The sequence below is a fragment of the Salvelinus fontinalis genome, chromosome 15, assembly GCF_029448725.1.
Source record: "Salvelinus fontinalis isolate EN_2023a chromosome 15, ASM2944872v1, whole genome shotgun sequence".
Taxonomy (NCBI): Eukaryota; Metazoa; Chordata; class Actinopteri; order Salmoniformes; family Salmonidae; genus Salvelinus; species Salvelinus fontinalis.
In genome coordinates, this window is record NC_074679.1 from 17,278,492 (window position 1) to 17,304,734 (window position 26,243).

Sequence of the window (26,243 nt, forward strand, 5' to 3'; positions counted from 1 at the left end):
ACTCCATACAGATTCAGCCCACTACTGACTACAGACAGACTCAGCCCATTACTGACACCAGTCAAAATGTTTACCCATACTATTTAACCATGCAACTATAATAAAACAGGACTGCTAGTAGTGTGATCTGTATTGTATGATGTACAGTTAGAAGTCCTGTATTGGTGTTTGATATTACATTGTTGTCTACTGTACATTACAGAAAATACTGTATTTATGAGAGGTTGAGTTATACTGAGGATGAGTATAATGTATACAATCTCACAGCTTTGTGCAGGTGCAGGATACACAGACATCGGCAACTGACAAACAGGTCATTAAAAACAGCTAAAACGCTATATTTAGAGCACTACTATAAACAGGCATGAGATGGTCAGTAATACTGTAATCTCTCCCACCCCCCTCTCTCTCTGTCTCTCTCTCTCTCTCTCTCTCTCTCTCATGTTCTCTCTCTCTTCCCCTCACTCTCTCTATCTGTCGCTCTCTCACGTTCTCTCTCTCTTCCCCTCACTCCCACCCCTCTCTCTCTGTCGTTCTCTCTCTCTCACATTCTCTCTCTCATCCCCTCACGCTCACTTTCTCTCTCTCTCTCTTTCTCTTCCCCTCTCTCTCTCTCTCTCTCTCTCTCTCTCTCTCTCTCTCTCTCTCTCTCTCTCTCTCTCTCTCTCTCTCTCTCATGCTCTCTCATGCCTCGCTCACTCTCTCTCTATTTCTCTCTCCCTCTCTCTTCCTCTCACGGTCTCGCTATTTCTCTCTCATCCTCTCTCTCACTCTCGCTCTGTGTGCAGGCGCCTGGACTCTAACACTCTGAACTGTGACTGTGAGCTGCTGTGGCTGGCTGACCTGTTGAAGCAGTATGCTGAGTCAGGCAATGCCCAGGCTGCTGCCACCTGTGACTACCCCAGACGGCTGCAGGGACGATCTGTGGCCACACTCACCGCTGAGGAGCTCAACTGTGGTGAGGACACACACACACAGGTGTAAGGGCACACACACACAGGCGCAGGTGCTTACACACACACACACATTACGCACACATCACACGTGCACGCACACACTCATACTCACTTAATAGGTTGGCATTTATTGTCATGAATCTTGTTTTGGAGGCAGCTCTGCAGAGTGGTTACCAGCTGCCACAGCCACAAAGTCACATCAATCTGATTTTAACCTTAATCTTAACCCTAACCTTAACTCCGCTGCTAACCCTAATGCCTGACCTTAACCTTAAATTAAGACCAAAAAGCCCATTTTTGTTGTCATTAATTATTACGATATAGCCAATTTTGACTTTGCAGCGGACCATTCTATCAGAAATCGCACAGTTCTTGCCTCTAGGGTCAGATTCATGACAATAAACGTCAACCTGCGCTCACTTAGCCAGCTATGCAGAATATTTTAACTGTGGCAAAAACACTCCGAGGTCCGTGTAAACACACACATACCTTCTTTCACATACCATCCACTTCACTGAAACCCCAACTCACTAGCCACATAAAGCCTTACCTGTCCCTTTAGCTGTTGTCAGGGGATTTCCCCAGGTGGGTCCCTGCTGTCTGTCTGTCTCTGTGTCTGTCTGTCACTCTCTCTCTCCGTCTGTCTGTCTGTCTGTGTCCTGTCTGCATTGTCTCTACTGGGGATGGTCTGTGTTCTCCAGCCAGCTGTTGTTTCACCACGGCCCCAGCAGATGAGGTCCTGGGCTGGGTAGCATGCCACTGCTCTGCCACTGCTCTGAGCCACAGAACCCAGCAGCCTGCCTCCTGGAGCCAGCAAATACAAAATGTATTTGTCACGTGCGCCGAAACCGGTGTAGACTTTATCGTGAAATGCTTACTTACAAGCCCTTTCACAACGATGCGGAGTAAAAAAAATAATAATAATACAAATAATAACACAAGTAATAATAAGAAAACATAAGAAAATTACACAAGAATGAAGTATCTGCTTAACCCACAGGTGTCAAACTCATTCCATGGAGGGCCGAGTGTCTGCGGGTTTTCGCTCCACCCTTGTACTTGATTGATGAATTAACATCACTAATTAGTTAGGAACTCCCCACACCTGGTTGTCTAGGGCTTTATTGAAAGGAAAGACCAAAAACCTGCAGACACAAGGCCCTCCGTGGAATGAGTTTGACACCCCTGGCTTAACCCATCAGCACTGTGTCCTGGGTGTGTCTCATGGGTGGACGGGTGGAGTGTAGATTGGATAAAGGGATCAAGCGCCTGTCTGACTGTATGGGGGGAAGAGATGGGTGAAATGAGAAAGTGATTTGAGTATGTGAGGCACAGGAGGTTGGTGGCACGCTAATTGGGGAGGACGGGCTCGTAGTATTGGCTGGAGCGGAATAGGTGGAATGGTATCAAATACATCAAACACTCCTTAGGAGAGGACCATCCTCCTTAGTGAATTTCATAAAAGTAAAAATAGTGAAACATTAAAAAAGTTATCCTTTTTAGAAAAAACTATACAAAATGTATTTACATGACACCAAATAATTGATTAAAATACACTGTTTTGCAAAGAAGGTCTACAGTATCCTCCACAGCATTGTGTAGGGTAGCACCACGGTGTAGCCGGAGGACAGCTGGCTTCCGTCCTCCTCTGGGTACATTGACTTCAATACAAATCCTAGGAGGCTATTGGTTCTTACCCCCTTCCATAGACTTACACAGTAATTATGACAACTTCCGGAAGGACATCCTCCAACCTATCAGAGCTCTTGTAGCATGAACTGACATGTTGTCCACCCAAGCAAAGGATCAGAGAATGCATCTAGTACTGAAAGCATAAGCTACAGCTAGCTAGCACTGCAGTGCATAAAATGTGGTGAGTAGTTGACTCAAAGAGAGAGATGAAAACAGTTGAACAATTTTTAACCAATTAATTTCTTCAGTAATGGAGGAGAGAGAGAGAGAGCTATATTTTGTAAAAAAGAATAACTTTCACTTACTTAGCTAGCAAATGTAGCTAGCAAGTTTATCCCACTCAAATTCCCGGCTCAAACAGAATGATGCTATGTTAGCTAGCTGGCTAAGACTATCCAACACTGGAACTCTTCCATGTCAAGGTAAGCTTTTGGTTTTATTAATTTATTGCCACCGGGGCCCACTGGTGTAACTGCTAAACTGTTTACTACGCTGTACTGCATGATTGTAGCGGGTTTACTAATGTATAGTTCTATTAGCCAGCAGCATATCACCCTGCATCCCACTGCTGGCTTTCTTCTGAAGCTAAGCAGCGTTGGTACTGGTCAGTTCCTGGATGGGAGACCAGATGCTACTGTAAGTGGTGTTGTAGGGCCAGAAGGAGGCACTCTTCCTCTGGTCTTACACAATCTCCCAGGGCAGTGATTGGGGACATTGCCCTGGGTAGGGTGTTGTCTATGGGATGTTAAACAGGTGTGCTGACTCTCTGTGGTCACTCAAGATTTTTTACACGTATTGTAAGAGTAGGGGTGTTAACCCTGGTGTCCTGGCTAAATTCCCAATCTGGCCTTTATACCATCAGGGCACCTAATCATCCCAAGTTTACAAGTGGCTCATTCATCCCCCTCCTCTCCCCTGTAACTATTCCCTAGGTTGTTGCTGTAAATGAGAATGTGTTCTCAGACAACTTACATGGAAAAATAAGGGTCAATAATAGTTGATGATGTTACTTTAGCTAATATGGTGACAATGATCTAGGCTGTTTTTTTGCATGGTCACAGATAGCTAATGTGTTGTGTATTGAAGTCTACAAGCGAAAGGAAAAGGTGAGCGGAGGAGAGCTCATAGATGTGAGAAGAAATACAACAAGCTGTTTATACACTACTGTTCAAAAGTTTGTGGTCAAGAAATGTTCTTGTTTTTGAAAGAATAGCACATTTTTTGTCCATTAAAATAACATCAAATTGATCAGAAATACAGTGTAGACATTGTTAATGTTGTAAATGATTATTGTAGAATAGTTGCGTATCTGGAGCATCAGCATTTGTGGGTTCGATTACAGGCTCAGAAACAAAGACCTTTCTTATGAAACTCAGTCAGTCTATTCTTATTCTGAGAAATGAAGGCTATTCCATGTGAGAAATTGCCAAGAAACTGACGATCTCGTACAACGCTGTGTACTAATCCCTTCACAAAACAGTGCAAACTGGCTCTAACCAGAATAGAAAGAGGAGTGGGAGGCCCTGGTGCACAACTGAGCAAGAGGACAAGTACATTAGTGTCTAGTTTGAGAAACAGGCGCCTCACAAGTCCTCAACTGGCAGCTTCATTAAATAGTACCTGCAAAACACCAGGCTCAATGTCAACAGTGAAGAGGGGACTCCGGGATGCTGGCCTTCTAGGCAGAGTTGCAAAGAAAACGCCTTACCTCAGACTGCCCAATAAAAAGAAAAGATTAAGATGGGCAAAAGAACACAGACACTGGACAGAGGAACTCTGCCTAGAAAGGAACTCTGCCTAGTAAGATGGTGCCGGAGCAGAAGGCAGACGTTGTACGTGCCCCCAACCGGTTGTGTTGTTTTGTTTGTTTTGTTTACTCTTTTTGTACATAATGTTGCCGCTACCGTCTCTTATGACCGAAAATTACTTCTAGACATAAGGACTGCGATTACTCACCACCGACTAGCAGAATCCTTTTTCGTCTTTCACGACTCTGACAAGCCCAAGGCGGAGGATATACGGCTCCCTCGGGAACAAGCCCCATCCCCAGTGATCTGTGTGAAGAGGAGGCGGAGAAAGAGATGTACAAGCTATTGCTCGCCTGAGGTAGAGTTTCTCATAATAAGGTGCAGACAACACTACCTACAGAGAGTTTTCATCTATATTCTCTGTAGCTGTTTACATACCACCATAGTCAGAGGCTGGAACTAAGACAGCATTGAATGAGCTGTCTGTCCATGTGTCACCTGTCTGTCATCTCAAATCTTTCTACCAACCAGTTTGCACTTACGTTGTAAACTTTCATTCATAGGCTAGGTTGTAGCAACCTCATGATGGGTATAGGGAAAAATGTAGTAGCCTAAACCTATTGATTTTACATTGAACTGGGTGAATAGAATATGAATGACAGTCATCCAATATGCTGTAATAGAAATAAGGCCATGCTCATAAAATAAATAATCGTGCTCCCTCATCGTAAATGACACCGGCCGCCACTGCGTTCCAGACATTATTATAAGCTGTCTTACCCTCAGAAGCCTCCACTGGTGTGAGGGATGGATGGGTGAGGCTGGCAGAATGAAATAATGAACCCCATAAAACCCTCCTCCTCTCCATCTCTCCCTTCCCTCTTCTCCCCTCCTCTCCTTCTCCTCTCCCCTGCCCTCCTTCTCTGCCCTCCTCTCCCCTCTTCATTCCTCCTCTCCCTTCCCTCCTCTCTCTTTCATATCTCCCCTCCCATCTCTTCCCTCTCTGCTCCTCTCTGCTGTAAACAATGGAACAAGCAGCTGTCAAAACAACAGGGCCTGTGGTTAAGTGCCACCTCCCTGCTGGCCTGGCTACCCACTCCCTTTCCTGTCCCTTCTCTGACCTGGGCCTATGAAGGAGACAGGAGCCAGGGCTGGGTTGCCATGTTTGGAGTTAAGGAAAACGAACAGTGTAATTAGTGCCCAGTGCTGATGTGGTCTTATGTGGTATAGAGGTGGTGGTGAGAAAGACACAATCTGAGGTTACTGCTTCCCATCGGTCTGGTTGGAGCTGCTGGTTGGCCTGCTACGCTGGTTGGTGATGGAGGACCTGGATGGCCCAGAGCAGACAGATTTATGTCTTGGCCTGTCCCATGTGCACAATGTGTGCGTTAGGAGAGAGCGAAGAGATGCTGGACTGGAGGGCCTACTCTATGCTGTCTATTAAATGTGTCTGTCACATGTAGACAAATAGGCGTGTGTGTGTGTGTGTTTGGATGGAGTGAGTGAGTGAATTATGTATGTGCACCTAAAAGTGCCAGTCTGCAAGAGAGGTCAGAATCTCTCAGGAGGCAGCAGGCTGAAGTTCACCACCACCACCACCACCACCACCACGCTCCAGAGCACTCACAGGGACACTGCCTGCCTTATTCCTGGAGCAGTTGAACTATTTCCTCACAGGGACACTGCCTCCCTTATTCCTGGAGCAGTTGAACTATTTCCTCACAGGGACACTGCCTCCCTTATTCCTGGAACAGTTGAACTATTTCCTCACAGGAGTTGATTTGTGTGTGTGGGTGTGTGTACACACACCTTTGTTTCCATCCCTGTTCTTAATCAGAGAGGCCCCTTCACCAGGCCTGGCTGTTCTTAAGTATGATTCAACGTGGAGTGCCTGGATACAGCCGCGATATATTGGCCATATACCACAAACCCCAGAGGTGCCTTATTGTGATTATAAACTGGTTACCAATTGAATTAGAACATTAAAACATGTTTTTTTGTTACAGTCTGAAATACCAAGGCTTTCAGCCAATCAGCATTCAGGGTTCAAACCAGGTATGACAAAACATGTATTTACTGTTCTAATGACTTTGATAACCAGTTTATAATAGCAATAAGGCACCTCGGGGGTTTGTGGTATATGGCCAATATACCACGGCTAAGGGCTGTATCCAGGCACTCTGCATTGCATCGTGCTTAACAACAGTCCTTGGTCGTGATATATTGGCTGTATACCACACCTCCTCAATAACTTATTGCTTAAATAATATATGCCATTTAGCAGACGCTTTTATCCAAAGCTTTTATCCAAAGTCATGCGTGCACACATTCTCTGGAAATGCACTCACTCCTCTGGCTATGCTCTACCAACTGAGCTACAAAGGACCCTTCACCAAGCCCCCTCACCAGGCTCCCACACCAAACCCCCTCAACAGGCCCGCTCACCAGGCTCCCACACCAAATCCCCTCAACAGGCCCCCTCACCAGGCTCCCACACCAAACCCCCTCAACAGGCCCGCTCACCAGGCTCCCACACCAAATCCCCTCAACAGGCCCCCTCACCAGGCTCCCACACCAAACCCCCTCACCAGGCCCCCTCAACAGGCCCCCTCACCAAGCTCCCACACAAAACCCCCCCAACAGGCCCCCTCACCAGGCTCCCACACCAAATCCCCTCACCAGGCCCCCTCAACAGGCCCCCTCACCAAGCTCCCACACAAAACCCCCTCAACAGACCCCCTCACCAAGCCCCCTCACCAGGCCCCCACACCAAACCCCCGCACCAGACTTCTCTACAGACCATTACACTGGCCTAGTTATATTAGTATCTTCTCTACAGACCATTACTATGGCCTAGTTATATCAGAGTGTCCTTTCTACAGACCATTACTATGGCCTAGTTATATCAGAGTGTCCTTTCTACAGACCATTACTCTGGCCTAGTTATATCAGTGTCCTCTCTACAGACCATTACTCTGGTCTAGTTATATCAGAGTGTCCTCTCTACAGACCATTGCTCTGGCTTAGTTATATCAGATTGTTCTCTCTACAGACCATTACTCTGGCCTAGGTATATCAGTGTCCTCTCTACAGACCATTACACTGGCCTAGTTATATCAGAGTGTCCTCTCTACAGACCATTACTCTGGCCTAGTTATATCAGTGTCCTCTCTACAGACCATTACTATGGCCTAGTTATATCAGAGTGTTCTCTCTACAGACCGTTGCTCTGGCCTAGTTATATCAGAGTGTCCTTTCTACAGACCATTACTATGGCCTAGTTATATCAGAGTGTCCTTTCTACAGACAATTACTATGGCCTAGTTATATCAGAGTGTTCTCTCTACAGACCATTACTATGGCCTAGTTATATCAGAGTGTCCTTTCTACATACCATTGCTCTGGCCTAGTTATATCAGAGTGTTCTCTCTACAGACCATTACTCTGGCCTAGTTATATCAGTGTCTTCTCTACAGACCATTACTCTGGCCTAGTTATATCAGAGTGTCCTTTCTACAGACCATTACTATGGCCTAGTTATATCAGAGTGTCCTTTCTACAGACCATTGCTCTGGCCTAGTTATATCAGTGTCCTTTCTACAGACCATTGCTCTGGCTTAGTTATATCAGACTGTTCTCTCTACAGACCATTACACTGGCCTAGTTATATCAGAGTGTTCTCTCTACAGACCATTACACTGGCCTAGTTATATCAGAGTGTTCTCTCTACAGACCATTACTCTGGCCTAGTTATATCAGAGTGTCCTCTCTACAGACCATTACTATGGCCTAGTTATATCAGTGTCTTCTCTACAGACCATTACTATGGCCTAGTTATATCAGTGTCCTCTCTACAGACCATTACACTGTCCTAGTTATATCAGAGTGTTCTCTCTACAGACCATTACTCTGGGCTAGTTATATCAGAGTGTCCTCTCTACAGACCATTACTCTGACCTAGTTATATCAGAGTGTCCTTTCTACAGACAATTACTATGGCCTAGTTATATCAGAGTGTCCTTTCTACAGACCATTACTATGGCCTAGTTATATCAGAGTGTCCTTTCTACAGACCATTGCTCTGGCCTAGTTATATCAGAGTGTTCTCTCTACAGACCATTACTCTGGCCTAGTTATATCAGTGTCTTCTCTACAGACCATTGCTCTGGCCTAGTTATATCAGAGTGTCCTTTCTACAGACCATTGCTCTGGCTTAGTTATATCAGACTGTTCTCTCTACAGACCATTACTCTGGCCTAGTTATATCAGAGTGTTCTCTCTACAGACCATTACTCTGGCCTAGTTATATCAGTGTCTTCTCTACAGACCATTACTATGGCCTAGTTATATCAGAGTGTTCTCTCTACAGACCATTACTATGGCCTAGTTATATCAGTGTCTTCTCTACAGACCATTACTATGGCCTAGTTATATCAGAGTATCCTCTCTACAGACCATTACTATGGCCTAGTTATATCAGAGTGTTCTCTCTACAGACCATTACTCTGGCCTAGTTATATCAGAGTGTTCTCTATACAGACCATTACTATGGCCTAGTTATATCAGTGTCTTCTCTACAGACCATTACTATGGCCTAGTTATATCAGAGTGTCCTCTCTACAGACCATTACTCTGGCCTAGTTATATCAGAGTATCCTCTCTACAGACCATTACTCTGGCCTAGTTATATCAGAGTGTTCTCTCTACAGACCATTACTCTGGCCTAGTTATATCAGAGTGTTCTCTATACAGACCATTACTATGGCCTAGTTATATCAGTGTCTTCTCTACAGACCATTACTATGGCCTAGTTATATCAGAGTGTCCTCTCTACAGACCATTACTCTGGCCTAGTTATATCAGTGTCTTCTCTACAGACCATTACTCTGGCCTAGTTATATCAGAGTGTTCTCTCTACAGACCATTACTATGGCCTAGTTATATCAGAGTGTTCTCTCTACAGACCATTACTCGGGCCTAGTTATATCAGAGTGTTCTCTCTACAGACCATTACTATGGCCTAGTTATATCAGAGTGTTCTCTCTACAGACCATTACTATGGCCTAGTTATATCAGAGTGTCCTTTCTACAGACCATTACTATGGCCTAGTTATATCAGTGTCCTCTCTACAGACCATTACACTGGCCTAGTTATATCAGAGTGTCCTCTCTACAGACCATTACTCTGGCCTAGTTATATCAGAGTGTCCTTTCTACAGACAATTACTATGGCCTAGTTATATCAGAGTGTCCTTTCTACAGACCATTACTATGGCCTAGTTATATCAGAGTGTCCTTTCTACAGACAATTACTATGGCCTAGTTATATCAGAGTGTTCTCTCTACAGACCATTACTATGGCCTAGTTATTTCAGAGTGTCCTTTCTACAGACCATTGCTCTGGCCTAGTTATATCAGAGTGTTCTCTCTACAGACCATTACTATGGCCTAGTTATCCTCTACAGAGTACCTAACCCGGATCCGGGAGCACCCCCCACACCCCCCACACTGATTAGCATCGCTAGCATAGCGTCACAATTAAATAGTAGCATCTAAATATCATTAAATCACAAGTCCAAGACACCCAATGAAAGACACAGATCTTGTGAATAAAACCACCATTTCAGATTTTTTAAATGTTTTACAGGGAAGACACAATATGTAAATCTATTAGCTAAACACGTTAGCAAAATGACACCATTTTCTTACTCCAACAGTTTCTTACTCCATCAGGTGCTATCACCAATTCGGCTAAACTAAGATATTGATAGCCACTAACCAACAAACAAATTCTTAAGATGACAGTCTGATAACATATTTATGGTATAGCATAGTTTTTTTTTTTTAAATGTGCATTTTTCAGGTATAAATCACAGTTCTACATTGCAGCTGCAATCTGATATAGTGCTGATGCAGCTAGAACAATTACAGAGACCAACGTTATATAACTAATTACTTGTCTTAAAACATTTCAGAAAAAATACACAGCGTACAGACATTGAAAGCCCAACATCTGGTGAATCCAAACAATATTTCAGATTTTTTAAATGTTTTATAGCGAAAACAAAATGTAGCGCTAAATTAGCATAACCAGGCCAGCCAGAACCAGCTGGACGCGCGCGACCAGTTCACATGCACGACAGATATATGAAATAACATCGTAAATTGGGTCTTACTATTGCTGGTCTTTCATCAGAATGTTGATCAAGGTGTCCTTAGTCCTGATGAGTCGTTCAATCCATTCACAATGGCAACTTCCCCTCTTCATTTAGCCTGGGTACTGGTCGACTGGCACGGCCCCTGTCCAAAGTTAAAAAACTCAAAGAACGGAACACGGCAAAACTCCCGAAAAAATTCTAATAATCTGATTAAACTATATTGAAAAAACATACATTACGGTGATATGGTCACATGTATCAAACAAACTTCGACACGGAGATAGTTTTCATCCGTAACGTCAGCATAACAAAAGTCAATGGCTTCTCTAAAACGCGCGTTTCAGAAAACCGGAAGTTGTCGGTCACGCTAAAGAAATAGGTCTTATTTCACGTCAGTACAAGATAAACAAAAAATTTCTCCTCTGACGTCTTCCAGACACCCAGAGGAAGAAGAAGGAAGTGTGTTTCGGGTCATAGGTCGCGTGACCATATATAGGCAGAGCGTTGAAGCGAGCATACACATCTTGCAATCTTCTTCTGGCTCAGGGAAAGTGCTGTGAAATGACCTGTGTTTCACTCACAGACAAAATTGGAACGGTTTTAGAAACCATAGCTTGTTTTCTATCCAATGGTATATGGTTATATGCATATAGTAACAGCAATAATTGAATAAGAGGCAGTTTTATCTGTAGAGGCAATTATGCTAATGTGAAAACAGCACCCCCTGTATTCTCAAGAAGATTTATATCAGTGTCTTCTCTACAGACCATTACTATGGCCTAGTTATATCAGAGTGTCCTCTCTACAGACAATTACTATGGCCTAGTTATATCAGTGTCTTCTCTACAGACCATTACTATGGCCTAGTTATATCAGAGTGTCCTTCTACAGACCATTACTATGGCCTAGTTATATCAGAGTGTCCTTTCTACAGACAATTACTATGGCCTAGTTATATCAGAGTGTTCTCTCTACAGACCATTACTATGGCCTAGTTATATCAGAGTGTCCTTTCTACAGACCATTGCTCTGGCCTAGTTATATCAGAGTGTTCTCTCTACAGACCATTACTCTGGCCTAGTTATATCAGTGTCTTCTCTACAGACCATTACTATGGCCTAGTTATATCAGAGTGTCCTTTCTACAGACCATTGCTCTGGCCTAGTTATATCAGAGTGTCCTTTCTACAGACCACGCTCTGGCTTAGTTATATCAGACTGTTCTCTCTACAGACCATTACACTGGCCTAGTTATATCAGAGTGTTCTCTCTACAGACCATTACTCTGGCCTAGTTATATCAGAGTGTTCTCTCTACAGACCATTACTCTGGCCTAGTTATATCAGTGTCTTCTCTACAGACCATTACACTGGCCTAGTTATATCAGAGTGTTCTCTCTACAGACCATTACTCTGGCCTAGTTATATCAGAGTGTCCTCTCTACAGACCATTACTATGGCCTAGTTATATCAGAGTGTTCTCTCTACAGACCATTACTATGGCCTAGTTATATCAGTGTCTTCTCTACAGACCATTACTATGGCCTAGTTATATCAGAGTGTTCTCTCTACAGACCATTACTATGGCCTAGTTATATCAGAGTGTCCTTTCTACAGACCATTACTATGGCCTAGTTATATCAGAGTGTCCTTTCTACAGACCATTACTATGGCCTAGTTATATCAGTGTCCTCTCTACAGACCATTACACTGGCCTAGTTATATCAGAGTGTCCTCTCTACAGACCATTACTCTGACCTAGTTATATCAGAGTGTCCTTTCTACAGACAATTACTATGGCCTAGTTATATCAGAGTGTCCTTTCTACAGACCATTGCTCTGGCTTAGTTATATCAGACTGTTCTCTCTACAGACCATTACACTGGCCTAGTTATATCAGACTGTTATCTCTACAGACCATTACTCTGGCCTAGTTATATCAGAGTGTTCTCTCTACAGACCATTACTCTGGCCTAGTTATATCAGTGTCTTCTCTACAGACCATTACACTGGCCTAGTTATATCAGAGTGTTCTCTCTACAGACCATTACTCTGGCCTAGTTATATCAGAGTGTCCTCTCTACAGACCATTACTATGGCCTAGTTATATCAGAGTGTTCTCTCTACAGACCATTACTATGGCCTAGTTATATCAGTGTCTTCTCTACAGACCATTACTATGGCCTAGTTATATCAGAGTGTTCTCTCTACAGACCATTACTATGGCCTAGTTATATCAGAGTGTCCTTTCTACAGACCATTACTATGGCCTAGTTATATCAGAGTGTCCTTTCTACAGACCATTACTATGGCCTAGTTATATCAGTGTCCTCTCTACAGACCATTACACTGGCCTAGTTATATCAGAGTGTCCTCTCTACAGACCATTACTCTGACCTAGTTATATCAGAGTGTCCTTTCTACAGACAATTACTATGGCCTAGTTATATCAGAGTGTCCTTTCTACAGACCATTGCTCTGGCTTAGTTATATCAGACTGTTCTCTCTACAGACCATTACACTGGCCTAGTTATATCAGACTGTTATCTCTACAGACCATTACTCTGGCCTAGTTATATCAGAGTGTTCTCTCTACAGACCATTACTCTGGCCTAGTTATATCAGTGTCTTCTCTACAGACCATTACTATGGCCTAGTTATATCAGAGTGTTCTCTCTACAGACCATTACTATGGCCTAGTTATATCAGTGTCTTCTCTACAGACCATTACTATGGCCTAGTTATATCAGAGTGTTCTCTCTACAGACCATTACTCTGGCCTAGTTATATCAGAGTATCCTCTCTACAGACCATTACTCTGGCCTAGTTATATCAGAGTGTTCTCTCTACAGACCATTACTCTGGCCTAGTTATATCAGAGTGTTCTCTATACAGACCATTACTATGGCCTAGTTATATCAGTGTCTTCTCTACAGACCATTACTATGGCCTAGTTATATCAGAGTGTCCTCTCTACAGACCATTACTCTGGCCTAGTTATATCAGAGTATCCTCTCTACAGACCATTACTCTGGCCTAGTTATATCAGAGTGTTCTCTCTACAGACCATTACTCTGGCCTAGTTATATCAGAGTGTTCTCTATACAGACCATTACTATGGCCTAGTTATATCAGTGTCTTCTCTACAGACCATTACTATGGCCTAGTTATATCAGAGTGTCCTCTCTACAGACCATTACTCTGGCCTAGTTATATCAGTGTCTTCTCTACAGACCATTACTCTGGCCTAGTTATATCAGAGTGTTCTCTCTACAGACCATTACTATGGCCTAGTTATATCAGAGTGTTCTCTCTACAGACCATTACTCGGGCCTAGTTATATCAGAGTGTTCTCTCTACAGACCATTACTCTGGCCTAGTTATATCAGTGTCTTCTCTACAGACCATTACACTGGCCTAGTTATATCAGAGTGTTCTCTCTACAGACCATTACTCTGGCCTAGTTATATCAGAGTGTCCTCTCTACAGACCATTACTATGGCCTAGTTATATCAGAGTGTTCTCTCTACAGACCATTACTATGGCCTAGTTATATCAGTGTCTTCTCTACAGACCATTACTATGGCCTAGTTATATCAGAGTGTTCTCTCTACAGACCATTACTATGGCCTAGTTATATCAGAGTGTCCTTTCTACAGACCATTACTATGGCCTAGTTATATCAGAGTGTCCTTTCTACAGACCATTACTATGGCCTAGTTATATCAGTGTCCTCTCTACAGACCATTACACTGGCCTAGTTATATCAGAGTGTCCTCTCTACAGACCATTACTCTGACCTAGTTATATCAGAGTGTCCTTTCTACAGACAATTACTATGGCCTAGTTATATCAGAGTGTCCTTTCTACAGACCATTACTATGGCCTAGTTATATCAGAGTGTTCTTTCTACAGACCATTGCTCTGGCCTAGTTATATCAGAGTGTTCTCTCTACAGACCATTACTCTGGCCTAGTTATATCAGTGTCTTCTCTACAGACCATTGCTCTGGCCTAGTTATATCAGAGTGTCCTTTCTACAGACCATTGCTCTGGCTTAGTTATATCAGACTGTTCTCTCTACAGACCATTACACTGGCCTAGTTATATCAGACTGTTCTCTCTACAGACCATTACTCTGGCCTAGTTATATCAGAGTGTTCTCTCTACAGACCATTACTCTGGCCTAGTTATATCAGTGTCTTCTCTACAGACCATTACTATGGCCTAGTTATATCAGAGTGTTCTCTCTACAGACCATTACTATGGCCTAGTTATATCAGTGTCTTCTCTACAGACCATTACTATGGCCTAGTTATATCAGAGTGTTCTCTCTACAGACCATTACTCTGGCCTAGTTATATCAGAGTATCCTCTCTACAGACCATTACTCTGGCCTAGTTATATCAGAGTGTTCTCTCTACAGACCATTACTCTGGCCTAGTTATATCAGAGTGTTCTCTATACAGACCATTACTATGGCCTAGTTATATCAGTGTCTTCTCTACAGACCATTACTATGGCCTAGTTATATCAGAGTGTCCTCTCTACAGACCATTACTCTGGCCTAGTTATATCAGAGTATCCTCTCTACAGACCATTACTATGGCCTAGTTATATCAGAGTGTTCTCTCTACAGACCATTACTCTGGCCTAGTTATATCAGAGTGTTCTCTATACAGACCATTACTATGGCCTAGTTATATCAGTGTCTTCTCTACAGACCATTACTATGGCCTAGTTATATCAGAGTGTCCTCTCTACAGACCATTACTCTGTCCTAGTTATATCAGTGTCTTCTCTACAGACCATTACTCTGGCCTAGTTATATCAGAGTGTTCTCTCTACAGACCATTACTCGGGCCTAGTTATATCAGAGTGTTCTCTCTACAGACCATTACTCTGGCCTAGTTATATCAGTGTCTTCTCTACAGACCATTACACTGGCCTAGTTATATCAGAGTGTTCTCTCTACAGACCATTACTCTGGCCTAGTTATATCAGAGTGTCCTCTCTACAGACCATTACTATGGCCTAGTTATATCAGAGTGTTCTCTCTACAGACCATTACTATGGCCTAGTTATATCAGTGTCTTCTCTACAGACCATTACTATGGCCTAGTTATATCAGAGTGTTCTCTCTACAGACCATTACTATGGCCTAGTTATATCAGAGTGTCCTTTCTACAGACCATTACTATGGCCTAGTTATATCAGTGTCCTTTCTACAGACCATTACTATAACCTAGTTATATCAGTGTCCTCTCTACAGACCATTACACTGGCCTAGTTATATCAGAGTCTCCTCTCTACAGACCATTACTCTGGCCTAGTTATATCAGAGTGTCCTTTCTACAGACAATTACTATGGCCTAGTTATATCAGAGTGTCCTTTCTACAGACAATTACTATGGCCTAGTTATATCAGAGTGTCCTTTCTACAGACCATTACTATGGTCTAGTTATATCAGAGTGTTCTCTCTACAGACCATTACTCTGGCCTAGTTATATCAGAGTGTTCTCTATACAGACCATTACTATGGCCTAGTTATATCAGTGTCTTCTCTACAGACCATTACTATGGCCTAGTTATATCAGAGTGTCCTCTCTACAGACCATTACTCTGGCCTAGTTATATCAGTGTCTTCTCTACAGACCATTACTCTGGCCTAGTTATATCAGAGTGTTCTCTCTACAGACCATTACTATGGCCTAGTTATATCAGAGTGTTCTCTCTACAGACCATTACTCGGGCCTAGTTATATCAGAGTGTTCTCTCTACAGACCATTACTCTGGCCTAGTTATATCAGTGTCTTCTCTACAGACCATTACACTGGCCTAGTTATATCAGAGTGTTCTCTCTACAGACCATTACTCTGGCCTAGTTATATCAGAGTGTCCTCTCTACAGACCATTACTATGGCCTAGTTATATCAGAGTGTTCTCTCTACAGACCATTACTATGGCCTAGTTATATCAGTGTCTTCTCTACAGACCATTACTATGGCCTAGTTATATCAGAGTGTTCTCTCTACAGACCATTACTATGGCCTAGTTATATCAGAGTGTCCTTTCTACAGACCATTACTATGGCCTAGTTATATCAGAGTGTCCTTTCTACAGACCATTACTATGGCCTAGTTATATCAGTGTCCTCTCTACAGACCATTACACTGGCCTAGTTATATCAGAGTGTCCTCTCTACAGACCATTACTCTGACCTAGTTATATCAGAGTGTCCTTTCTACAGACAATTACTATGGCCTAGTTATATCAGAGTGTCCTTTCTACAGACCATTACTATGGCCTAGTTATATCAGAGTGTCCTTTCTACAGACCATTGCTCTGGCCTAGTTATATCAGAGTGTTCTCTCTACAGACCATTACTCTGGCCTAGTTATATCAGTGTCTTCTCTACAGACCATTGCTCTGGCCTAGTTATATCAGAGTGTCCTTTCTACAGACCATTGCTCTGGCTTAGTTATATCAGACTGTTCTCTCTACAGACCATTACACTGGCCTAGTTATATCAGACTGTTCTCTCTACAGACCATTACTCTGGCCTAGTTATATCAGAGTGTTCTCTCTACAGACCATTACTCTGGCCTAGTTATATCAGTGTCTTCTCTACAGACCATTACTATGGCCTAGTTATATCAGAGTGTTCTCTCTACAGACCATTACTATGGCCTAGTTATATCAGTGTCTTCTCTACAGACCATTACTATGGCCTAGTTATATCAGAGTGTTCTCTCTACAGACCATTACTCTGGCCTAGTTATATCAGAGTATCCTCTCTACAGACCATTACTCTGGCCTAGTTATATCAGAGTGTTCTCTCTACAGACCATTACTCTGGCCTAGTTATATCAGAGTGTTCTCTATACAGACCATTACTATGGCCTAGTTATATCAGTGTCTTCTCTACAGACCATTACTATGGCCTAGTTATATCAGAGTGTCCTCTCTACAGACCATTACTCTGGCCTAGTTATATCAGAGTATCCTCTCTACAGACCATTACTATGGCCTAGTTATATCAGAGTGTTCTCTCTACAGACCATTACTCTGGCCTAGTTATATCAGAGTGTTCTCTATACAGACCATTACTATGGCCTAGTTATATCAGTGTCTTCTCTACAGACCATTACTATGGCCTAGTTATATCAGAGTGTCCTCTCTACAGACCATTACTCTGTCCTAGTTATATCAGTGTCTTCTCTACAGACCATTACTCTGGCCTAGTTATATCAGAGTGTTCTCTCTACAGACCATTACTCGGGCCTAGTTATATCAGAGTGTTCTCTCTACAGACCATTACTCTGGCCTAGTTATATCAGTGTCTTCTCTACAGACCATTACACTGGCCTAGTTATATCAGAGTGTTCTCTCTACAGACCATTACTCTGGCCTAGTTATATCAGAGTGTCCTCTCTACAGACCATTACTATGGCCTAGTTATATCAGAGTGTTCTCTCTACAGACCATTACTATGGCCTAGTTATATCAGTGTCTTCTCTACAGACCATTACTATGGCCTAGTTATATCAGAGTGTTCTCTCTACAGACCATTACTATGGCCTAGTTATATCAGTGTCCTTTCTACAGACCATTACTATAACCTAGTTATATCAGTGTCCTCTCTACAGACCATTACACTGGCCTAGTTATATCAGAGTCTCCTCTCTACAGACCATTACTCTGGCCTAGTTATATCAGAGTGTCCTTTCTACAGACAATTACTATGGCCTAGTTACATCAGAGTGTCCTTTCTACAGACCATTGCTATGGCCTAGTTATATCAGAGTGTTCTCTCTACAGACCATTACTCTGGCCTAGTTATATCAGTGTCTTCTCTACAGACCATTACTCTGACCTAGTTATATCAGAGTGTTCTCTCTACAGACCATTACTATGGCCTAGTTATATCAGAGTGTTCTCTCTACAGACCATTACTCTGGCCTAGTTATATCAGTGTCTTCTCTACAGACCATTACTCTGGCCTAGTTATATCAGAGTGTTCTCTCTACAGACCATTACTATGGCCTAGTTATATCAGAGTGTTCTCTCTACAGACCATTACTATGGCCTAGTTATATCAGACTGTTCTCTCTACAGACCATTACTCTGGCCTAGTTATATCAGAGTGTTCTCTCTACAGACCATTACTCTGGCCTAGTTATATCAGAGTATCCTCTCTACAGACCATTACTCTGGCCTAGTTATATCAGAGTGTTCTCTCTACAGACCATTACTCTGGCCTAGTTATATCAGAGTGTTCTCTATACAGACCATTACTATGGCCTAGTTATATCAGTGTCTTCTCTACAGACCATTACTATGGCCTAGTTATATCAGAGTGTCCTCTCTACAGACCATTACTCTGGCCTAGTTATATCAGAGTATCCTCTCTACAGACCATTACTATGGCCTAGTTATATCAGAGTGTTCTCTCTACAGACCATTACTCTGGCCTAGTTATATCAGAGTGTTCTCTATACAGACCATTACTATGGCCTAGTTATATCAGTGTCTTCTCTACAGACCATTACTATGGCCTAGTTATATCAGAGTGTCCTCTCTACAGACCATTACTCTGTCCTAGTTATATCAGTGTCTTCTCTACAGACCATTACTCTGGCCTAGTTATATCAGAGTGTTCTCTCTACAGACCATTACTCGGGCCTAGTTATATCAGAGTGTTCTCTCTACAGACCATTACTCTGGCCTAGTTATATCAGTGTCTTCTCTACAGACCATTACACTGGCCTAGTTATATCAGAGTGTTCTCTCTACAGACCATTACTCTGGCCTAGTTATATCAGAGTGTCCTCTCTACAGACCATTACTATGGCCTAGTTATATCAGAGTGTTCTCTCTACAGACCATTACTATGGCCTAGTTATATCAGTGTCTTCTCTACAGACCATTACTATGGCCTAGTTATATCAGAGTGTTCTCTCTACAGACCATTACTATGGCCTAGTTATATCAGTGTCCTTTCTACAGACCATTACTATAACCTAGTTATATCAGTGTCCTCTCTACAGACCATTACACTGGCCTAGTTATATCAGAGTCTCCTCTCTACAGACCATTACTCTGGCCTAGTTATATCAGAGTGTCCTTTCTACAGACAATTACTATGGCCTAGTTACATCAGAGTGTCCTTTCTACAGACCATTGCTATGGCCTAGTTATATCAGAGTGTTCTCTCTACAGACCATTACTCTGGCCTAGTTATATCAGTGTCTTCTCTACAGACCATTACTCTGACCTAGTTATATCAGAGTGTTCTCTCTACAGACCATTACTATGGCCTAGTTATATCAGAGTGTTCTCTCTACAGACCATTACTCTGGCCTAGTTATATCAGTGTCTTCTCTACAGACCATTACTCTGGCCTAGTTATATCAGAGTGTTCTCTCTACAGACCATTACTATGGCCTAGTTATATCAGAGTGTTCTCTCTACAGACCATTACTATGGCCTAGTTATATCAGACTGTTCTCTCTACAGACCATTACTCTGGCCTAGTTATATCAGAGTGTTCTCTCTACAGACCATTACTATGGCCTAGTTTTATCAGTGTCTTCTCTACAGACCATTACTCTGGCCTAGCTATATCAGAGTGTCCTTTCTACAGACCATTACTCTGGCCTAGTTATATCAGAGTGTCCTCTCTACAGACCATTACTCTGGCCTAGTTATATCAGAGTGTCCTTTCTACAGACAATTACTATGGCCTAGTTATATCAGAGTGTCCTTTCTACAGACCATTACTATGGCCTAGTTATATCAGAGTGTCCTTTCTACAGACAATTACTATGGCCTAGTTATATCAGAGTGTCCTTTCTACAGACCATTACTATGGCCTAGTTATATCAGAGTGTCCTTTCTACAGACAATTACTATGGCCTAGTTATATCAGAGTGTTCTCTCTACAGACCATTACTCTGGCCTAGTTATATCAGAGTGTCCTCTCTACAGACCATTACTATGGCCTAGTTATATCAGAGTGTTCTCTCTACAGACCATTACTATGGCCTAGTTATATCAGTGTCTTCTCTACAGACCATTACTATGGCCTAGTTATATCAGAGTGTCCTCTCTACAGACCATTACTCTGGCCTAGTTATATCAGTGTCTTCTCTACAGACCATTACTCTGGCCTAGTTATATCAGAGTGTTCTCTCTACAGACCATTACTATGGCCTAGTTATATCAGTGTCTTCTCTACAGACCATTACTCTGGCCTAGTTATATCAGAGTGTTCCCTCTACAGACCATTACTATGGCCTAGTTATATCAGAGTGTTCTCTCTACAGACCATTACTATGGCCTAGTTATATCAGAGTGTTCTCTCTACAGACCATTACTATGGCCTAGTTATATCAGAGTGTTCTCTCTACAGACCATTACTATGGCCTAGTTATATCAGAGTGTTCTCTCTACAGACCATTACTATGGCCTAGTTATATCAGTGTCTTCTCTACAGACCATTACTCTGGCCTAGTTATATCAGAGTGTTCTCTCTACAGACCATTACTATGGCCTAGTTATATCAGAGTGTTCTCTCTACAGACCATTACTATGGCCTAGTTATATCAGACTGTTCTCTCTACAGACCATTACTCTGGCCTAGTTATATCAGAGTGTTCTCTCTACAGACCATTACTATGGCCTAGTTATATCAGTGTCTTCTCTACAGACCATTACTCTGGCCTAGTTATATCAGAGTGTCCTTTCTACAGACCATTACTATGGCCTAGTTATATCAGAGTGTCCTTTCTACAGACCATTACTATGGCCTAGTTATATCAGAGTGTCCTTTCTACAGACAATTACTATGGCCTAGTTATATCAGAGTGTCCTTTCTACAGACCATTACTATGGCCTAGTTATATCAGAGTGTCCTTTCTACAGACAATTACTATGGCCTAGTTATATCAGAGTGTTCTCTCTACAGACCATTACTCTGGCCTAGTTATATCAGAGTGTCCTCTCTACAGACCATTACTATGGCCTAGTTATATCAGAGTGTTCTCTCTACAGACCATTACTATGGCCTAGTTATATCAGTGTCTTCTCTACAGACCATTAATATGACCTAGTTATATCAGAGTGTTCTCTCTACAGACCATTACTATGGCCTAGTTATATCAGAGTGTCCTTTCTACAGACCATTACTATGGCCTAGTTATATCAGAGTGTCCTTTCTACAGACCATTACTATGGCCTAGTTATATCAGTGTCCTCTCTACAGACCATTACACTGGCCTAGTTATATCAGAGTGTCCTCTCTACAGACCATTGCTCTGGCCTAGTTATATCAGAGTGTTCTCTCTACAGACCATTGCTCTGGCCTAGTTATATCAGTGTCTTCTCTACAGACCATTACACTGGCCTAGTTATATCAGAGTGTTCTCTCTACAGACCATTACTCTGGCCTAGTTATATCAGAGTGTTCTCTCTACAGACCATTACTCTGGCCTAGTTATATCAGTGTGTTCTCTCTACACACCATTACTCTGGCCTAGTTATATCAGAGTGTTCTCTCTACAGACCATTACTATGGCCTAGTTATATCAGAGTGTCCTCTCTACAGACCATTACTCTGGCCTAGTTATATCAGTGTCTTCTCTACAGACCATTACTCTGGCCTAGTTATATCAGAGTGTTCTCTCTACAGACCATTACTATGGCCTAGTTATATCAGTGTCTTCTCTACAGACCATTACTCTGGCCTAGTTATATCAGAGTGTTCTCTCTACAGACCATTACTATGGCCTAGTTATATCAGAGTGTTCTCTCTACAGACCATTACTATGGCCTAGTTATATCAGAGTGTTCTCTCTACAGACCATTACTATGGCCTAGTTATATCAGAGTGTTCTCTCTACAGACCATTACTATGGCCTAGTTATATCAGAGTGTTCTCTCTACAGACCATTACTATGGCCTAGTTATATCAGTGTCTTCTCTACAGACCATTACTCTGGCCTAGTTATATCAGAGTGTTCTCTCTACAGACCATTACTATGGCCTAGTTATATCAGAGTGTTCTCTCTACAGACCATTACTATGGCCTAGTTATATCAGACTGTTCTCTCTACAGACCATTACTCTGGCCTAGTTATATCAGAGTGTTCTCTCTACAGACCATTACTATGGCCTAGTTATATCAGTGTCTTCTCTACAGACCATTACTCTGGCCTAGTTATATCAGAGTGTCCTTTCTACAGACCATTACTATGGCCTAGTTATATCAGAGTGTCCTTTCTACAGACCATTACTATGGCCTAGTTATATCAGAGTGTCCTTTCTACAGACAATTACTATGGCCTAGTTATATCAGAGTGTCCTTTCTACAGACCATTACTATGGCCTAGTTATATCAGAGTGTCCTTTCTACAGACAATTACTATGGCCTAGTTATATCAGAGTGTCCTTTCTACAGACCATTACTATGGCCTAGTTATATCAGAGTGTCCTTTCTACAGACCATTACTATGGCCTAGTTATATCAGTGTCCTCTCTACAGACCATTACACTGGCCTAGTTATATCAGAGTGTCCTCTCTACAGACCATTGCTCTGGCCTAGTTATATCAGAGTGTTCTCTCTACAGACCATTGCTCTGGCCTAGTTATATCAGTGTCTTCTCTACAGACCATTACACTGGCCTAGTTATATCAGAGGGTTCTCTCTACAGACCATTACTCTGGCCTAGTTATATCAGAGTGTTCTCTCTACAGACCATTACTATGGCCTAGTTATATCAGAGTGTTCTCTCTACAGACCATTACTCTGGCCTAGTTATATCAGTGTGTTCTCTCTACACACCATTACTCTGGTCTAGTTATATCAGAGTGTTCTCTCTACAGACCATTACTATGGCCTAGTTATATCAGAGTGTTCTCTCTACAGACCATTACTCTGGCCTAGTTATTTCAGAGTGTCCTCTCTACAGACCATTAATATGGCCTAGTTATATCAGAGTCTTCTCTACAGACCATTACTATGGCCTAGTTATATCAGAGTGTTCTCTCTACAGACCATTACTATGGCCTAGTTATATCAGAGTGTCCTCTCTACAGACCATTACTATGGCCTAGTTATATCAGAGTGTCCTCTCTACAGACCATTACTCTGGCCTAGTTATATCAGTGTCTTCTCTACAGACCATTACTCTGGCCTAGTTATATCAGTGTCTTCTCTACAGACCATTACTATGGCCTAGTTATATCGGAGTGTTCTCTCTGCAGACCATTACTATGGCCTAGTTAAATCAGTGTCTTCTCTACAGACCATTGCTCTGGCCTAGTTATATCAGAGTGTCCTCTCTACAGACCATTACTCTGGCCTAGTTATATCAGAGTGTTCTCTCTACAGACCATTACTCTGGCCTAGTTATATCAGTGTTTCTCTACAGACCATTGCTATGGCCTAGTTATATCAGAGTGTCCTCTCTACAGACCATTACTCTGGCCTAGTTATATCAGTGTTTCTCTACAGACCATTGCGATGGCCTAGTTATATCAGTGTCCTCTCTACAGACCATTACTATGGCCTAGTTATATCAGAGTGTCCTCTCTACAGACCATTGCTCTGGCCTAGTTATATCAGTGTCCTCTCTACAAACCATTACTCTGGCCTAGTTATATCAGAGTGTCCTCTCTACAGACCATTGCTCTGGCCTAGTTATATCAGTGTCTTCTCTACAGACCATTACTCTGGCCTAGTTATATCAGAGTGTTCTCTCTACAGACCATTACTCTGGCCTAGTTATATCAGTGTTTCTCTACAGACCATTGCTATGGCCTAGTTATATCAGAGTGTCCTCTCTACAGACCATTACTCTGGCCTAGTTATATCAGTGTTTCTCTACAGACCATTGCTATGGCCTAGTTATATCAGAGTGTCCTCTCTACAGACCATTACTATGGCCTAGTTATATCAGAGTGTCCTCTCTACAGACCATTGCTCTGGCCTAGTTATATCAGTGTCCTCTCTACAGACCATTACTCTGGCCTAGTTATATCAGAGTGTCCTCTCTACAGACCATTGCTCTGGCCTAGTTATATCAGTGTCTTCTCTACAGACCATTACTCTGGCCTAGTTATATCAGAGTGTCCTTTCTACAGACCATTACTATGGCCTAGTTATATCAGAGTGTCCTTTCTACAGACCATTGCTATGGCCTAGTTATATCAGAGTGTTCTCTCTACAGACCATTACTATGTCCCTAGTTATATCAGAGTGTTCTCTCTACAGACCATTACTCTGGCCTAGTTATATCAGAGTGTTCTCTCTACAGACCATTACTCTGGCCTAGTTATATCAGTGTCTTCTCTACAGACCATTACTATGGCCTAGTTATATCGGAGTGTTCTCTCTGCAGACCATTACTATGGCCTAGTTATATCAGTGTCTTCTCTACAGACCATTGCTCTGGCCTAGTTATATCAGAGTGTCCTCTCTACAGACCATTACTCTGGCCTAGTTATATCAGAGTGTTCTCTCTACAGACCATTACTCTGGCCTAGTTATATCAGTGTTTCTCTACAGACCATTGCTATGGCCTAGTTATATCAGAGTGTCCTCTCTACAGACCATTACTCTGGCCTAGTTATATCAGTGTTTCTCTACAGACCATTGCGATGGCCTAGTTATATCAGTGTCCTCTCTACAGACCATTACTATGGCCTAGTTATATCAGAGTGTCCTCTCTACAGACCATTGCTCTGGCCTAGTTATATCAGTGTCCTCTCTACAGACCATTACTCTGGCCTAGTTATATCAGAGTGTCCTCTCTACAGACCATTGCTCTGGCCTAGTTATATCAGTGTCTTCTCTACAGACCATTACTCTGGCCTAGTTATATCAGAGTGTTCTCTCTACAGACCATTACTCTGGCCTAGTTATATCAGTGTTTCTCTACAGACCATTGCTATGGCCTAGTTATATCAGAGTGTCCTCTCTACAGACCATTACTCTGGCCTAGTTATATCAGTGTTTCTCTACAGACCATTGCTATGGCCTAGTTATATCAGAGTGTCCTCTCTACAGACCATTACTATGGCCTAGTTATATCAGAGTGTCCTCTCTACAGACCATTGCTCTGGCCTAGTTATATCAGTGTCCTCTCTACAGACCATTACTCTGGCCTAGTTATATCAGAGTGTCCTCTCTACAGACCATTGCTCTGGCCTAGTTATATCAGTGTCTTCTCTACAGACCATTACTCTGGCCTAGTTATATCAGAGTGTCCTTTCTACAGACCATTACCATGGCCTAGTTATATCAGAGTGTCCTTTCTACAGACCATTGCTATGGCCTAGTTATATCAGAGTGTTCTCTCTACAGACCATTACTATGTCCCTAGTTATATCAGAGTGTTCTCTCTACAGACCATTACTCTGGCCTAGTTATATCAGAGTGTTCTCTCTACAGACCATTACTCTGGCCTAGTTATATCAGTGTCTTCTCTACAGACCATTACTATGGCCTAGTTATATCAGAGTGTTCTCTCTACAGACCATTACTATGGCCTAGTTATATCAGTGTCTTCTCTACAGGCCATTGCTCTGGCCTAGTTATATCAGAGTGTCCTCTCTACAGACCATTACTCTGGCCTAGTTATATCAGAGTGTTCTCTCTACAAACCATTACTCTGGCCTAGTTATATC

General features: G+C 42.4%; 1 protein-coding gene across 2 annotated transcripts in view; it reads left to right on the forward strand.

Moving 5' to 3' along the window:
• Nucleotides 1-26,243, forward strand: part of LOC129811480 (peroxidasin-like) — a 120,535-nt gene that overhangs the window by 42,969 nt on the left and 51,323 nt on the right. For both annotated transcript variants that reach the window (XM_055862828.1, XM_055862827.1), the window contains exon 7: nucleotides 789-958. In XM_055862828.1, coding sequence (XP_055718803.1) covers nucleotides 789-958 — 170 coding nt within the window. The remainder of the gene's footprint in view (nucleotides 1-788; nucleotides 959-26,243) is intronic.